Genomic DNA, 17,371 nt, shown 5'->3' on the forward strand with positions numbered 1-17,371 from the left:
TGACAACTCATGTATTTAACTCGGGTGTTGTCCATTTCTTCACTTCTACACTTTCATTGGAGTCCAGCTGTGTTTGATTATACTGATTGGACTTGATTAGGAAAGTCACACACCTGTCTATATAATACATTTCAGCTCACAGTGCATGTCAGAGCAAATGAGAATCATGAGGTCAAAGGAACTGCCTGAAGAGCTCAGAGACAGAATTGTGGCAAGGCACAGATCTGGCCAAGGTTACAAAAATAATTCTGCTGCACGTCAACTGTAACCCTCCACCAGTCGGGGTTTCATGGCAGAGTGGCCCGACGGAAACCTCTCTTTAGTGCAAGACACATGAAAGCCCGCATGGAGTTTGCTAAAAAACACCTGAAGGACTCCAAGATGGTGAGAAATAAGATTCTCTGGTCTGATGAGACCAAGATAGAACTTATTGGCCTTAATTCTAAACGGTATGTGTGGAGAAAACCAGGCACTGCTCATCGCCTGTCCAATACAGTCCCAACAGTGAAGAATGGTGGTGGCAGCATCATGCTCTGGGGGTGTTTTTCAGCTGCAGGGACAGGACGACTGGTTGCAATCGAAGGAAAGATGAATGCGGCCAAGTAGAGTGATATCCTGGATGAAAACCTTCTCCAGAGTTCTCAGAACCTCAAACAGGTTCACCTTCCAACAAGACATTGACCCTAAGCACACAGCTAAAATAATAAAGGAAGTGGCTTCAGAACAACTCCTGTTCTTGAATGGCCCAGCCAGAGCCCCGACTTAAACCCAATTGAGGATCTCTGGAGAGACCTGAAAATGGCTGTCCACCAACATTCACCATCCAACCTGACAGAACTGGAGAGGATCTGCAAGGAGGAATGTCAGAGAATCCCTAAATCCAGGTGTGAAAAACCTGTTGCATCATTCACAAAAAGACTAATGGCTCTATTAGCTCAAAACGGTGCTTCTACTAAATACTGAGCAAAGGGTCTGAATACTTACGGCTGTGTGATAGTTCAGTTTTTCTTTTTTAATAAATCAGCAAATCATTCAAAATTCCGTTTTTTTCTGTCAATATGGCGTGCTGTGTGTACATTAATGAGGGAAAAAAATAACTTAATGATTTTAGCAAATGGCTGCAATATAACAAAGAGTGAAAGATCTAAGGGGGTCTGAATACTTTCCGAACCCACTGTATATAATGTGGTTATACTTGACATTGCCACTGGCGAGTGCATAGTATGTGCTAAAAATTTAACCAATTAAGTTAAAATGTAAGATAATAAAACAAACACATCTCTGACCTGACAGGTGAACGTGGCTTGAAGCTTTTCATAGTCTTGCAGACTCTTCAGGTCCTCAAGACTTTTAGCCAAAGGAAGTGGTTGGCTATCATCCTCATCCAGGCAGCTGAAGAGATTTGTGAGTATGCTGACATTGGAAAAGTTCTCTTGAAGCGGGCTGGGAGATTCTATACCCAAATTAGAACCATGTTCTTCTATCCACTCGTCGTCCCTTAGTGAGTAGTATCGCTGTGGCCTGTGGAGACATGACTGGACTCAATGATGCAGTCACAATATATAATTCACAAGTATGTGTGAAGCCTTGTGTTAGTGAACTTTTTTGTGTTTAAAAAAAAAAAAATTAAGTATTCAAGGGAAAATATGCCTTGCTTGGTTAACCTAGATCAGGGAAGGGAAATTCATTTTACCAAGGGGCCACGAGAGAAACTGTAGCAGTTGTTGAGGGCCAAGCCAACCTGCTAATCTCAATTGTGGTTCACATTAATGCAGTAAATTGGATAGTTTTCTTAAACTGCTGTGCTGCTGTGTAGATATGTTGTATGCTATTACAATTATACCAAAAAAAAAAAAGTTAAACAAAATTATGAGCAGTCATATTGAAATTACATATTTACACATTAACATATCACTATTTAATCAACATTCATACAAAAAATGTGTCTACAGTGTGAATCAATTGCTCTACATTTTTGAAGTGTTCTGACATGAGCAATCACTGCTAACTCATATTAGCTTTTCCTTTTTGGGACACCAACATCATTATCAGGGCAAATCCCGCTCCTACCTTCACAATGCAAGAAAATGTTCCTAACATGAGGCTGGGCGGTGCCATTCATCGATTTTATCGATTAATTCAAGTTTATTTTTCAGGAGGATTTTTATTTTTTTTTAATTCAAATTATTTGTTTTAGCGGCTTCCATACTTCAAAGCGTGTCCCCACAGATGTGCAGTTCCCACACTAACAACATAGAGGAAGTAGTTTTCAAAATCAGTAAGGCGATAAAACTATCCTCACTTCATGTGTTTGAACTGCATTAACACCTGTCTGAAACAATTTAATTTAAGTTGCCCTTTCCAAGAAATAATTTCTATTTTCAACATTTCTCTTTTATGGCGATAATTGAGTCAGTTTTTCACAGGCCACCACCACCAAAATATGTAGTGATGTTTCTTGTAAACTACAAAATGGAAAGTGTGTTGTTAGAACATAATTCAAGTTGGCTTACTGGTTGTGACAACTTTCCAGACTTTCATTACAATTTTTTTTCTTCAACAGCATGGGTGACTGCGTCTGTAACAGTAGGGGGAAAAAAATGGGAAAACAAAACAAACTTAAAAACTAAGAATACTGCTTTTACAGTACTTCAAATGACACACTATAAAAAGAATAGGAATGCCAATACAGTAGTCTTTTACAGATATTAGATGGACATATGGATGGAGAGACTGACAGATATATTTTATTATTCCTCTGAGGGAAATTAAGGTCCCATAGCAGCAATATTCATACAATATATGAAAACAGTGTGTATATAAATATATAAATGGTATATTATTTAGCAACGACATGAGCAAAAAACAAAAAGCACAAGGTGGCCTTGAGAAGGAAATATCATGGACACAAAGCATGGTGAATCTGCATCCACAAATGCACAACATTGCATACCGGCGTATGTGCAAGGCTCGAAATAAACGGTCTCGCATTGCAGTTTTGCACATCAAGAAACATTGAAAATCTAAACTGCAAATCAGGTTTACCGCGGTGATGGTCGCGAAGACTGAAGCAGGCAGGGGCGTATGTGACACAATGCGCTTAGAAGCAGCCATGCAAGATGCAAAGATGCTACAATCAGATGGCCAGATGGAGAAAGAAAGGATCTGGTTAGGATCCAAAACACACAAGCTCATCTGTGTAGAATGGTGGAGGTAATGTCATGGCTTGGGCTTGCATGGCTGCTTCTGGAACGGGCTCACTAGTCTTTATTGATGATGTAACACATGATGGTAGCAGCAGAATGATAATTAACAGAAAAATGCATCCAAACTAATTGGGAGAAGCTTCATCATGCAACAAGACAATGACCCAAAACACACTGCCAACACAACAGAGGACTTCATCAGGGGGAAAAAGTGGAAGGTCTTACACTGGCCAAGTCAATCATCAAACCTTAACCCAATAGAGCATGCAATTTACCTCATGAAGAGGAGACTGAAAAGAGAAACCCCCAAAAACAAACAAGAGAACTGAAAGAGGCTGCAGTGAAGGCCTGAAAAAGTATTTCAAATGAAGAATGTCTGGTGAAGTCAATCGGTCGCAGGGTTGATGCAGTCATTGCAAGTAAGGGTTATGCAACCAAATATTCAAATATTATTCATCCATCCATCCATCCATTTTCTGAGCCGCTTCTCCTCACTAGGGTCGCGGGCGTGCTGGAGCCTATCCCAGCTGTCATCGGGCAGGAGGCGGGGTACACCCTGAACTGGTTGCCAGCCAATTGCAGGGCACATAGAAACAAACAATCATTCGCACTCACAGTCATGCCTATGGGCAATTTAGAGTCTCCAATTAACGCATGTTTTTGGGATGTGGGAGGAAACCGGAGTGCCCGGAGAAAACCCACGCAGGCACGGGGAGAACATGCAAACTCCACACAGGCGGGGACGGGGATTGAACCCCGCACCTCAGAACTGTGAGGCTGACGCTATAACCAGTCGGCCACCGTGCCGCCCAATGTTATTCACTTTAAGTTAATTTACCTCATTCACTCCCATCCGTTTCCTGAGCAGGGAACCACCAGACTGCCTGGTATTTTCAAGCAATTTCACTCATTTTTCAAGCCCCACAGAATATTGTGTACTATGACTATGTAAACACCACCAAAAGAAAGATCAGACTCTCTTCTTTCATCAGAAAAAAAAGTTTTTCTCTAGTTTATACCGTTCTGTAGTAATCAGCAGTCAAATATAGGCTAGTTTCCGCCAAATCTGTTTCTGAAGGAAAATAACAGAGAAAACAGCCTTTTCGTTAAAGCAGACAGATCAAGCAGAACGACTTTGACACCAATATTTTTTTCTTTAGTGAAAATCTCAAACATCTGAACATAAAACAACACTGAGAAAGTACTTTTGACAAAAAAATATATTTATTTACAAGTATAACTATGTACAGTATTTACATTAGACAAAAATGCATGGACGAATGGGGCTCCCATACCTGCATTTTCTTCCTCCTCAACCATTTGCTCCATTGTCCAGGTTTTTTTTACTGTACGCATAAAATCTAGCAAGGTTTTCCCCAGATCTGTATTTTATTCTTTGATGAAGGTGAATGAGATCTTGTGTGGTTGTCATTGTCCTTGAAACCAGTCCCTACTTCTGCTCGAAGCACAACCTGTGCAGTTTAGAAATGTAACTATTACTATTAAAATACATTGTTGAAATTACTGTAGTGGGACGTGGGGGGAAAAAAAAGCTTTTAATTACCATTTTTTGTTTGCACTGCGTACTGGAATAGGAGTCGAACGTCTGCTGGATGCATAACCTGTAAGTTTTAAAAAATACATACGATTACTAGTGAATACTTTTTACTGATGATGTGTTATGCAAGGGTAAAATAAAAACATTACCTTTCGTCATCACAATCCTAAAAGACATTCGACTCGCGGGTGTTCCATTACTGCAAGATGGACGAGCTGGAAATGGAAATTTAAAATCAGTAATGGCAACATGTTACATTGTAATGTAAACTAGTGGGACAAAATGATGTTTATGTAACAAGGATTGAAGGAGAGTGTTTGATCGCCAAATGTAGCTAACGCTAGCTGCAAACGAGTTACCTTCGCCTTCATTATCATCCGGAGGATCTTGGGATGATGCTCGGCTGCTTCCAAGCGATCCAGAGGGAGTTCACTCATCTGATGATTCCAGATCCCATCTACTCAAATCCTGGTCGGCAGACGATCAGCTGGCAAGCGGCAGAGAGGATCTCGCCATATGGCCCGGCATTTTTGGTGATAGCTTTGCTCAAAAGGGATCAGCTCGGAGCGTCATCCTTTATTCCCCCGCATGATCTAAGGCAGGGGTGGCCAACCCGCGGCTCGCGAGCCTCATGCGGCTCTTTAACTAGTTTCATGCGGCTCTTCAGGAGCTGTAACATGACATGCGTCAAAAATTCTTGGCTGGCGCTGTCATTCACTCCCCTACAGCTAGATGGCACACTGACCATGTAAGCCTGTTTGAGTGACGTCAAACGAGCGACGAGAGAATCTTTGGTGTGACATCATTTGTGTTGTAAACAATTTCCGACAAGTTACCTCTTGAAATGGCAGGGAAAAAAAGCACATCCAAACGAAAATATGAAGAAGAACACAGGACGTTTTTGCCAGAGTGGGAGAGTTTATATTTTTTTGTTAAACGTAATGGCAAGCCGATCTGCCTTATATGTCACGCAGCATTAGCGCATTTCAAAGCTTCAAATCTTCAGCTCACTCCACCCTAACATCGAACAGGAATTTCCAAAAGGGACTGAACTTCGCAAGAACAAGTTGGTCGCTTTGAAAAGCAGGTGCAGTTTTTCAAAAAAATTACAAAACACTCAGAGACCGTAACGCTTGCATCATATCAGCTGGCTTGGAAGCCAGACTGTTTGAAAGCCCCGCTCGTCACAGATGAGGCTGCGGCTGAGTTGGAGATGATCGACCTTTGTGAGGAGGATCAACTGAAAACTGTTTTAAGGGAAGGGACCGTTGAGTTCTGGAAAAGTGTGCCAATTGAAAAATACCCCAACATCAAACGAGCTGCGCTTAAGATACTGTCCATGTTTGGGTCAACGTACGTCTGCGAGTCTGTGTTTTCTACCCTGAAACATGTGAAATCAAAGCATCGATCTCTTCTGACTGACACTCATTTGAAAGAATTGCTTAGAGTGGCAACAACAGAATACAAGCCAGATTTGAACAGGATTGTTCAAGATAAGGAATGCCAGAAGTCTCACTAAGCAGCATAGTAAGAGAAAGATGTTATTGAAAATTATTCTTTTATTGTTTGTGGACTTGCTTGAACTGAGAGTTTGTGTGTGTGAGACACAATGTTAACTGTTGAAAATTACTGATATTATCATGTTGGTGTGGTTATTTTCATTAGATCTGGCTGAGCAGAGGTCTGTGTATGCGTGCATACATGATTAAAAGATGATGTTCATGTGTACCCGTGTATGTGGCTCTTTGCAGTAACACAGGAAAAAAAGTGGCTCTTAGTCTCTGACTAGTTGGCCACCCCTGATCTAAGGGGTCATTCCTGTCAGTCACAGGAATATTGCCTTGGCGCAATAAATTTCTTGTACCGAAAGCTTTTTTTTTTTTTTTTAAAGATTTTTTTTCATTTTGTCTTCTCTCTTTTCCGCCATTATGGTTCCATCTTCTCATTGTCTCCTCGTCCTCGCCTCCTCATTCTTCTTCCTCTGAAGGAGGGACGTTCACCTCAAGGCATTGTTGCCCTCTACAGGGTGCCATTCCTCATTCCATTCATCCAGAGGCTTGACGATTACACATAAACGGCACAAGACCCTCACCCACCCATCACCGTTAAAAAACGCCAATGACATCTTGAGATGGCATTGGCAGCGAATAGCTTGATTCTGAATGACATCTTGGGACGGCATTGGTTAATAATGTCTGTTCCAATAGTTTTGCTCACTTGAAACGTAGGTGGTTTCAACCAAAGTTGCTCTGTCCTGAGTTGTTTAACACATCTAGGAGTAAAGGCGATGAAATACAAGCTGAAATTCGGAACTTTTGTCTCAAATTCATCTTTTGATCTGAAACCCAAATGTCTTCTGTATACAACAAAATCAAAGCAAAGCAAATTTATTTATATAGAGTATTTCATACACAAGGTAACTCAATGTGCTTTACATGATTAAAAACATTTAAAAACAAAGAAAAAAACAGCGTATAAACATTTAAAACAAAGAGAAAAAAATTAAATAAAAATATAATTAAAACAGCGTACAGTGCAAGAAATATATAAAAAGTGCAAATGCTCTAGAAAGCATGGGAAAAAAGAAGAGTTTTTAACCTGGACTTAAAAACATTCACACTTGGGGCTGATGTTTGTGTGCAGCATAATAGCTAAATGCTGCTTGACCATGTTTGCTTTGGACTCTGTGCTCCACTATTTGACCCGAGTCTGTCGATCTCAGAGCCTTACTGGGTTTATATTCCATTAGCATTTATTTCATGTATTGAGGACCTAAACCATTTAGTGATTTATAGACCAGTAGCAGAACTTTAAAATCTATTCTAAAGCTGACTGGAAGCCATTGTAAAAACTTTAGAATTGGAGTAATATGCTATGACCTCTTTGCTCTGGTCAGAACCCGAGCTGCAGCATTCTGAATGAGCTGCAGCTGTTAAATGCTCTTTTTGGAGAGTCCAGTCAGAAGACCATTACAATAGTCAAGTCTACTTGAGATAAAAGCATGGATGAGCTTCTCCTGGTCTGCTTGACACATCCAAGCCTTTACTCTGGATATGTTCTTGAGATGGTAGAAGGCAGTTTTAGTAATTGATTTGATATAACTGTTGAAAATCAGGTCACAATCTATCAGGACACCAAGGTTTCAGACTCTGTCTTTGGGTTTTAAAGAGAGTGACTCCAGGTATTTACAAACAGCAATCCTCTTGTATTTATTGCCAAAAACCATTATCTCAGTTTTGTTGTGGTTTAATTGAAGAAATTTTTGTCTCATCCAGTTATTTATCTTTTTTAGACACAACACCTCAATTGAACTGTAGTCACCTGGAGACACTGCTAGATATAACTGTGTCATCTTCATAGCTATGATAGTCAAAATTAAAGTTCTGAAGAATTTGACCCAAGGGAAGCAGATACAGGCTGTACAGGAGGGGTCCAAGAACTGACCCTTGAGGGACCCCAGAGGTCATTGCCATTCGATGAGATTGAACACTTCCAATGGTTACAAAATAACTCCTTTCCTCCAGGTAGAACCTGAACCATTTAAGGATTGTTGCATTTAGTCCTACCCATGTTTCCAACCTATTCAGCAGTATATTATGATCTACCGTATCAAAAGCTGCACTGAGGTCCAACAAGACCAGAATTGACACCTTTCCCGAGTCAGTATCATTTAGCACTTTGATAAGAGCAGATTCTGTACTGTGATGAGTTTGGAACCCTGATTGAAATTTGTCATAAAGTCCATTTAAGTTCAAGAAATTGCTCAGTTGGTAAAAATAACCTTCTCAACAATCTTGAAAGCTATGAAAGGGAGATTTGAGATGGGTCTATAGCTTACTAACATGGAAGCGTTCTATTTTGGCAGCTACTTCAAGAGGTTTAGGAAACTCGCCTGACTGATATGAGCAATTGATTATTTGCTGCAAATCAGCTAGCACAGACTTTGCAATAGCTTTGAAAGCTTTGTCAGATCGTATTGAGTCAAGACAGCTCGTTGATGGTTTCAGCTGCTGAACCGTTTTCTCTACAGTCTTTTGGTCAACTATCAAATTCTGACATGGTAATAGAGTTTTTCCTGGGTGGCTTCAGATGTAGTATCATTTTATCATTTTGCTGATTTGTGCTAATATTTAACCTGATGGATTGTATTTTTTCACTAAAATAAGCAAATTCGTTGCATTTATCTGCTGTTCTGAGATGTCCTCCATAAATTTTCTATTGTTTCTTGGAGGCCTATAAATTATTAAAACAGTAACCTTTGGGTCACCTTTAACTAAAAAAGAGAGATAGTCAAAAGAGCTAAAATCACCCAGTATAATTTCTTTACACTGAAATAATGATTTAAAAATAACAGCAATACCACCACCTTTTTCCCCTATTCGACACTTGTTTATAAAATTTTTATTTGCTGGTGTCGCCTAATTTAAAATGATATTACAGCTACTTTCTGTTAACCAAGTTTCATTTAGTAACAAAAAGTCCAGATCATAGGTTGTAATGTCATTAATCAACATTGATTATTACCCAGTGACCTAATATTGAAAAGAACTAGTCTCGCAGAGATAACTGGAGACGATGGTTTGATAGATTCACATTTTATCCTTACTAAGTTTGTAGTTCTACTTTTTTGTAACATATTTCTTTGACCAGCTTTCTGTCCCTTGTAATTACAGGGATCAAAAATGCCTTATCTCCATAGGGGTCTGTCTTATTCTGGGAAAGACCCTGCAGATATCAGTCAGATTCGCAGATAAGGTTCTTCATGGGTGGAGGAGGGGCCCTTTGCATCTTAGTGGACGGTAGTTTCAGGTGAAGGGAAGAAGGGATGGGAGGAAGATCTTGGCGTGGTGTGCATAGCATTCCAATATTGACAATCGTCTTCATCCTGTCTGTCACACCCAGCAGAGAACTTAGGCTAGTAGAGAGTGAGTTTTGCGGTGGGCTTTGCTCCAATGGGGCAGGGAGGCGTGTGGGAGATTCAACTTGCTGGCTCATCTCATTTGTCCTTCGCGACTCCGATTGTTTGGATGACCCTGATGAATACATCTGTGCCTCGTGTCGCCTTATCTCCTTTTACTCCAATTGTTTGGGAACAACTGCATCTTTTTGTCCTGCAGCCATGTCAGCAAGGCCAGTGCCACAGGTTGAAAAATATCCAGGAGTCACTGCTTCTAATTATTTTAGAAGAGAAACAAGCTTATCAGCAAGAAAAAATTCAAACAGAAGCGAAGCGAACCAAGCAGAGCGAGCAAAAAAAAGCATCTGCACTGTACGAGAGGGAGAGAGAAAAGAAAAGGAATTGACCTTCCCGTTCCAATACTTTTGGAGGGGAATGTATACATACACACACACACAGACACACACACACACACACACACACACAAAAGCACTGGAACCTCGATAAAACGCAGAGACTGAACAATGTGTCCAGGAATAGTTACCATTTGTCACTTAAACTGCCTTTGGCAAAGTCTGCTCGTTCCAGAATTTGCCGCTGTTGTTTACTGGCGTTGTGATGCAATGCAGGCAGAGGATTGTCACATACATACAAAAAAAAATCTAAATAAATAAATAGATCCAATTCTAAAAGACATGCCTATGTGGCCGCCACGTTGAATGTGGGGCATTGACGTGGCGGCCATGTCATGATGGCTATATCTATTGTCTAGTGTACATAGAGAGCGTGCCATTGCGGCATTGTTATCTCTGACGAATACAAACACAAGTCTCTGTACAGTAATATATGGGTGCATATGGCCTCAAAAAATGGGCTTCAATGTAACGGAAAATCGTCTATATCAGACGACCCCCGCCCCTATTAGTTTGTTCTATCGAGGTTCCACTGTGTGTGTGTGTGGATAAAATCCACGGATTTGAACCCGGTTCTTCAGAACTGTGAGGCAGATGTGCTAACCGGTCGCCCACCGTGCCGCCTCAAATATTCATGTATTTTATTTTAAACAATATAAGTGTTTAAATATCTAAGTAATATACAAATATGTATGTATGTAAGTCTACATGTTGGTGCCGATTGAGCATGCCCGCAGATGCATTACATTAGTGGATACACGCTCGCGTATTCCCCTGCGGAACGAAGGAGGGCTGTCTTTTTTTTAATATGAATTCCATTTATAAATGATCTAATTTATTGTCCAGTGAGCGAACGTTGGAACGTAGGAGCAGCGTTAACAGGGATTCTCTTGTTACCTTAGCTGTTTGCCCATCGCGACAACCGTGCTTTCGCATGCAGTCATGTGGCCAAATAGTCCCCACTTTCTCCTCTGTCGGCTTTAGCTGCGAAGCAAGGCACTGCTCGTAGGCCGCTGTATCTTGCCGTGAATGTCATATCTTGAACGCGAAGTGACTGGATGTTTAGAATTTCAGCAAGTGCTGGCAATCATGAGCGAATTTACTGCGGCTACAGATTATTTCTGGTGTTGTAGGTGAAGAAATTTGGTCATTATACCCATGGCTGGGAAGAACCAATGCAACAGGCTGGCAAGTGGCGATCAGTGCGCCGCTGAATGATGTTATCGGTCCAGTTTTTTGGGGTATCGGACCGATGAGTGTGATGTATTTTTTTCCCCAATATAGGGCTGATATATCAGTCCGATAGGGCATCCCAATATAGGGATGTAACAATACCGCGATATCGTAAAATTAAAAGTGCCTCGATATTGTCGTGTTCTGGTCTCGGGATAAAATAATGAGCCGTTGTGTTTAAAATTTTGTTTTGGGCCGGCCATACTAAACCACACCGCTGAGCCAGGCTGCTACAGCCGGACTACAACACTCCACTTCCTCATTAAGAGTATATACGCACCCGATTGGACGCGTAACCCATGTGACGATGTGGGTACGTCAGACAAAATACACTAATTGGCTGAATAGCCCACGTGACCCAAAGGCTGCGTTGGGAGCGATGCAGCAACAACTCTGTGCCCCTCGTCCGTCCCAAGGCTACAGCGTACCTGCTCTGCCGGTCTGATCGTCGCGTCGCAATTAATTGGACAAGATGCGCCTTGTTTTTTTCCTTTTTCTTTTTTTTTTTTTTGTCCTGTTCGGCTGTTAGATCAAGCAGAATGGATGATCTGTATCCCTTTTATGCCGAAACAGTTTAACCGTGTCACAGCGCAGTTTTTAAGCTGCCGCTGTGGTTCCCTAGTATTATAATTGATGTTTATTGAGAATCAGAGTCAATCAGTAGAACAGAACAAGGTTTCTAGAGGGGAGAGAGAAACGAAGACAAAAGACAAAGCACTAATTGTAAACAGGATGAGAAAAGTAAATCCATATATATCTACAACAATGAAAGATTAGATATGAGTGTTGTATGGGGCTGTAGTGCTACACCTTGTGAGGGAAGGACAGAACCAGATAGAATAGGACAAGGACAGAAGAAGCAGCATGCAGGACAAGGGTCGTGAACCCGCTGTGCAACTGAAGTGTGATGGGATTTACTATGTCAATTATAAAAGTCTATAGGACGTGAGTGAGGGGATAACCAAGCAATTCCCATGAGTTTTTTGTTGCAATAAGTGAGTGGCCCCAAACCCAGCTAAAGAGGGTGTGTGCAAGCGGACACAAAGACTGACAGACGTGTCCTGTAATTGCTGTGCCTGCACCACGGAGACTGAGGACCCCACCCAATCAATCAATGGGCGGGATCGGGCCCAGGGGTCCACCCGAGAGCAGCCCGGTGAACGGGACACGCCCCACACTGAGGGACCCAGGGCGGTCAGCCGGCCCCACCGAGGCACAACGACAACCGCCGACCCGAATCATGAAATTCAAAATATAAGAGAGTTTTTGTGTAACCAAAGACCAAAAGCATTGAATTGGTGTGCATTCCCATATAGCATGAAAATAGGTGTCTGGGGTATTTTTGGTGCATTGCACGCATATATTAGATGGAGAGAAGCCCATTTTATCCATAGTGTACTGACTAAAGTGTGTTCTATGGAGCACTTTATATTGTATAAGATGTAAATTAGTGTTGCATATCTATATCCAGTAGTTACGGTCAGTGGACATGGAAAGCTCTTCTTCCCATTTAATGATTGGTAAATGCATTGATTTAGTGCATGAAATTTATAAACTTTTGAGAGATTTCTTTTACTTTGCAGAAGAAGCTTGAGCTTTGACAAGCTGTTTGCTTGACAAACTCCGGCAGTTCGAGGGTACTCTGGAGTGTTGGTATTCTTTTTTTTTTTATTGCTGCTTTTAATTTATTGTATTGAAGAAAGTTTCCGCCTGTTATTTGGAATTCTTGGAAGAGTTCATCACATGTCCTAAAACATTATTGTTAAATAGTTGTTGTAGGTGGTTAATTCCATGTTGTTCCCATGTACTAAAATGAAGGGGTATATTATTAATTTAGAAATTTGGATTATGCCAGATTGGGGAGAGCATACATAATTGAGATCCTGCAGATTCTAAACTTTGCCACCAAGCCGTTAAGGTGGCTGCGATCATTGGGTTCTTGAAGCATTTATGGCGTTTATTGTGGAAATAAATGGGAGTTTTGGGAGTTTGATGATGTTGCACTCTATTTGTTCCAATTCTAGCCAAGAATGATGTTCCTCATTGTGGTGCATCGATTTGATGAGGTATTGTAATTGGTTAGCTAAATAATAGTGTTTAAAGTTGGGAGCCTTTAGGCCTCCCTCCTGTTTACTTTTCTGAAGAGTGGATAAAGTAATTCTATTTTTCTTATTTTTTGAATAAAGATTTATTACAGCAGAATCTAATATTTGAAACCATTTAAATTTGGACTTAAATGAAATCATTGAGAATAAATAATTTATTTGAGGTAAGGTCTTCATTTTTATTGTGGTTATTCTTCCCAGTAGTGATATAGGCAAATTATTCCAGCGTCTTAAAACAGCTGAGATTTTTTTCCCAGAAGTCGTGTGTAATTTAGATTGGTAAACTGCAGGATTCCATGAGTTTGCGGTTTTTGGGAGTATTGTTGATTTTGTCCAGTTGATAGAGTAATGTGATATTTGTGAAAATGTTTTAATGAGATTTAAGACTGCCTGAAGAGAAGACTTGGGTTCCTATAAATCAAGAATATCATCAGCATACAGATTGATTTTGTGTTCTGTTACTAGCGAGCAGATACCTTTAATATTAGCACTGTGACGTATAGCGGCAGCAAGAGGTTCGATGAATATTGCAAATAGGATTGGTGAGAGTGGACATCCTTGTCTGGTGCCTCTGTAAAGTAAAACTTTGTGGTGACGGTTGCTTTCGGCAAATTGTATAATGTTGCAATCCAATGTACAAGTATAAATGAGTCAGTACTGCAAAAAGGAAAGCCCAGTTAACTGTATCGAAAGCTTTGTCTGCGTTAAGTGACATAATGATTGCATTTAGATTTTTATGCTGTGACATGCTTATTAAATTTAACAGAGGTCTGACGTTATTTGTGGAACTTCTACCTTTAATGAAGCCTGTCTGGTCATAGTGGATTATCGACAGGAGTACCTGTCTCGCTGCGAGGGCTTTTGAGATAATCTTGATATCTACATTAATCAGTGATAAGGGCCGATAATTAGCTGCGAGAGTGGGGTCTTTACCTGACTTTAGCAATTATTTAATTGAAGCTGTGTTCATATGGCTACTTATTTGAACTTTATCGTTTATCTCCTTGACTGTTCTGAAAAATAGAGGCGCTAGTATTGGCCAGAAATGTTTCATGAATTCAACAGAGATTCTGTCAGAGGTAGCCTGAGTGAAATTAGAGTCAATGAGGCATTTTTCTTCTGACTCAATAAGGTGCATTTCTGTTTTAAATTTCGTGATATAATCCATAATCTTAATTCTCTTTGCCTGTGATCGAATGGCATTGAGATTCCATGACACAAAAATTAAGTGTGACATATAATGGGTGCGTGTATAGTCATTTTAAATAGATTGGGCACTATGTATACTTTGTTGTTTTTTTGACAAATGTTATTTAGAGAGGGTCATAGGGATGCTATATTTAAGTACAGCAAAGCATAGAAGGGTAGCAAACAAACACTGAACATAGAAAACAAACTGTGACAAGGGGTTAATGTGTGTGTGGTGGTTGTTTGTAGTTCACAAGAAGAGTTTTGGGCGACTTGTGTGTTTAGTGTGTGTGGAAACAAGCAGATCAGGAAAGGAGTCAGATAGGAGTTTTAACTGTTACGTGGCCGGGACATAATCCCTGTCCACAAGGTATGCAGTCAGCATAATGGACCACCTAATGCTCCGTTTGCCCCAGGTCTAGATTTGGGGTGGGTTATCACAGACGACGTCTGTCTCAATGGGGCTCACAAACCAAACGTGAATGTCCTCAAGATGGTAGTCTTGAGGACATTCAAAATGGACGACCCGGTCTTTTCCAAAAATCTGAGCGCAATATGCATGTGAAGGAGAAGCTTGTAGGCGAACCACGTAAAGCTCTCAGTGAAAACCTAGGGAAATACATCTTCGGTCACACACTCGACGATGATAAACTTGCACCTTCGGTGGAAGAATAAAGTGTTCACCAAGGACAGCTCTAATAGTTGGGTGGCTCCTCTCCCATTTCGAAGCCCCAGACAGCGCCTGCCCAACAATCGACAACAAGCACTCAATCGCCTTATGTCACTGCCGAGTTCCGCTAAAGAAGCCACAAATGAAGGACTACTTTGTGGATTTCACGAAGATCTTCAGCAATGGTTATACTGGAGCTGCGCCTGCATTGGAGAATGACCAGGAGTGTTGGTACCTACTGAGCTTCGGGCTCTGTCACCCCCGAAAGCCAAGACAAATAAGAGTTGTGTTCAACTAAAGTGCACAGCACAACCACAAATATTTGAATGAGGTGTTGCTTCATGGTCCAGATTTGAATAACAGTCTGATTGGAGTCCTCCTGTGGTTCAGGAGTGAACCAGTCACAATCATGTCCAACATTCAACAAATGTTCCACAGCTTTGTGGTCAGAAAGGATCATCATGACTACCTCAGGTTTTTGTGCTTACATGATCATAATCTCAATGGTGGTCCAGTTCCGCATGAAGATTCATTTGTTTGGCAACTGTTCTTCACCAGCTGTGGCAATGTACGGGTATAAGAGGACTGCAATGGAAGGAGAGCACGAGTTTGGTGCAGAAGCTCGACGTTTCGTTGAACATCACTTTTATGTGGACAATGGGTTGAAATAATTTCCCAGCGCAAAGGAGGCGATTGATGTGCTAAAAACAACACCAGATATGTTAGCTCTGTCCAACCTCAGGCTCCACAAAACCAGCTCCATTGTGTCGGGAGTCATGAAGGCTTTCCCAGGGGAAGACCTAGCTAAAGGCCTACGACACCTTGACATCGGTCAGGATTCTCCTCCATTGCAACTAGGGTTGGGCATCGTTTGAATTTGATCTTTTTTGATCTTTTGTTGTTTGAAGATCCGTCTCACCTCCTGTTCGTGGATGGTCAACGAAGGAGGTGGGGTCAGAGGTGTGATGGTGGTCGGTTGTGTACTTTTCAAATCTGCAGTCGAAGGTGTTCCAAGTCGTCGGCTAGTCTTTTATTGTTCTCAGCTTGGGGGGGGGGGGGGTGCTTGTCACTGGTTTCTAGCGAGATTGTATAGGGCCCTATCCCCACTTCGATCCCCTTTCGCCTGGCGAAGTTGCTTAAGTTTGGTACTCAACCATGGCTTGTTATTGAACATGCAAAATGACTTTGTTGGCGTACACACCTCGTCACAGAAACTTATATAGGATGTAACAGTGTCTGTATATTCATCCAGACTTCCAGTTAAATTTTCAGACACTCCAGTCTGTGCAGTCCAGACAGCTTTGAATTTCTATCTTAATTTTGTTGGTCCACTTTTTCACAGTTTTCACCGTAGGCTTTGCACATCAAAGTTCTTGCCTGTATGTTGGTATTAAGTGAATTAAGGAGTGATGATGAGACCAGAGCTGCACGGGGTGTGGCACGGTGTTCTGGGTGTTCTTTTCCCATTTCGTTTACATGTTCAGTGGGCATTAGCAGGGCGGCATTCGTGTTAGCTTGAGGTGGAATGTAAACACCGGCGAGAATGAAAGATGGCAGTACACCCCGAACCGGGTGCTGTGTGTACATTAATGAAGAAAAAAAGTGAACTTAAATGACTTCAGCAAATGGCTGCAATATAACAAAGAGTCAAAGATTTAAGGGGGTCTGAATACTTTCCGTACCCACTGTGTGTGTGTGTGTGTACACACGATTTCTCAAGTCTTTGCAAAGATATTGGACATAAAACTCGAAGCACAGCCGATAGAACAAGCGGGTTTTTGTCGCTGTTTTAATACTATGGACCACACACACACACTAATAATAATAATAATCGAACGACAACGAGTACAAAATGCCTCTGTGTGTAGCCTTCATCGACTATGAAAAAGTGTTTGATTCAGTCACCACCACTTTGATACTGGAGGCGCTGGTAAATCAAGGGATAGTGCCGACCTATATCAACATTCTACTATCAATGTAGAACAATTGTTATGGTTCAATACAAATTGATGATGAAAGAGTACAAATAAGTTTAGGAAAGGCGTCAGGCAAGGCAACACACTGACGCAGAAGCTATTTACAGCTTGCCTTGAAGATATAT

General features: G+C 41.1%; 1 protein-coding gene across 11 annotated transcripts in view; it reads right to left on the reverse strand.

Annotated features, from left to right (window-relative positions):
* dennd1a (DENN/MADD domain containing 1A) overlaps nucleotides 1-17,371 on the reverse strand; it is a 173,962-nt gene that overhangs the window by 14,505 nt on the left and 142,086 nt on the right. For 7 of the 11 annotated variants that reach the window (XM_061747897.1, XM_061747892.1, XM_061747898.1 and 4 more), the window contains 2 exons: nucleotides 2,514-2,578; nucleotides 1,287-1,521 (listed from right to left, as the gene is read on the reverse strand). In XM_061747897.1, coding sequence (XP_061603881.1) covers nucleotides 1,287-1,521; nucleotides 2,514-2,578 — 300 coding nt within the window. Of the gene's footprint in view, nucleotides 1-1,286; nucleotides 1,522-2,513; nucleotides 2,579-4,225; nucleotides 4,279-17,371 lie in introns of those variants that run through there. The other 4 variants (XR_009784584.1, XM_061747900.1, XR_009784583.1 and 1 more) reach the window with 4 other exon arrangements.

This window comes from Phyllopteryx taeniolatus, chromosome 15, assembly GCF_024500385.1.
Source record: "Phyllopteryx taeniolatus isolate TA_2022b chromosome 15, UOR_Ptae_1.2, whole genome shotgun sequence".
Lineage (NCBI taxonomy): Eukaryota > Metazoa > Chordata > Actinopteri > Syngnathiformes > Syngnathidae > Phyllopteryx > Phyllopteryx taeniolatus.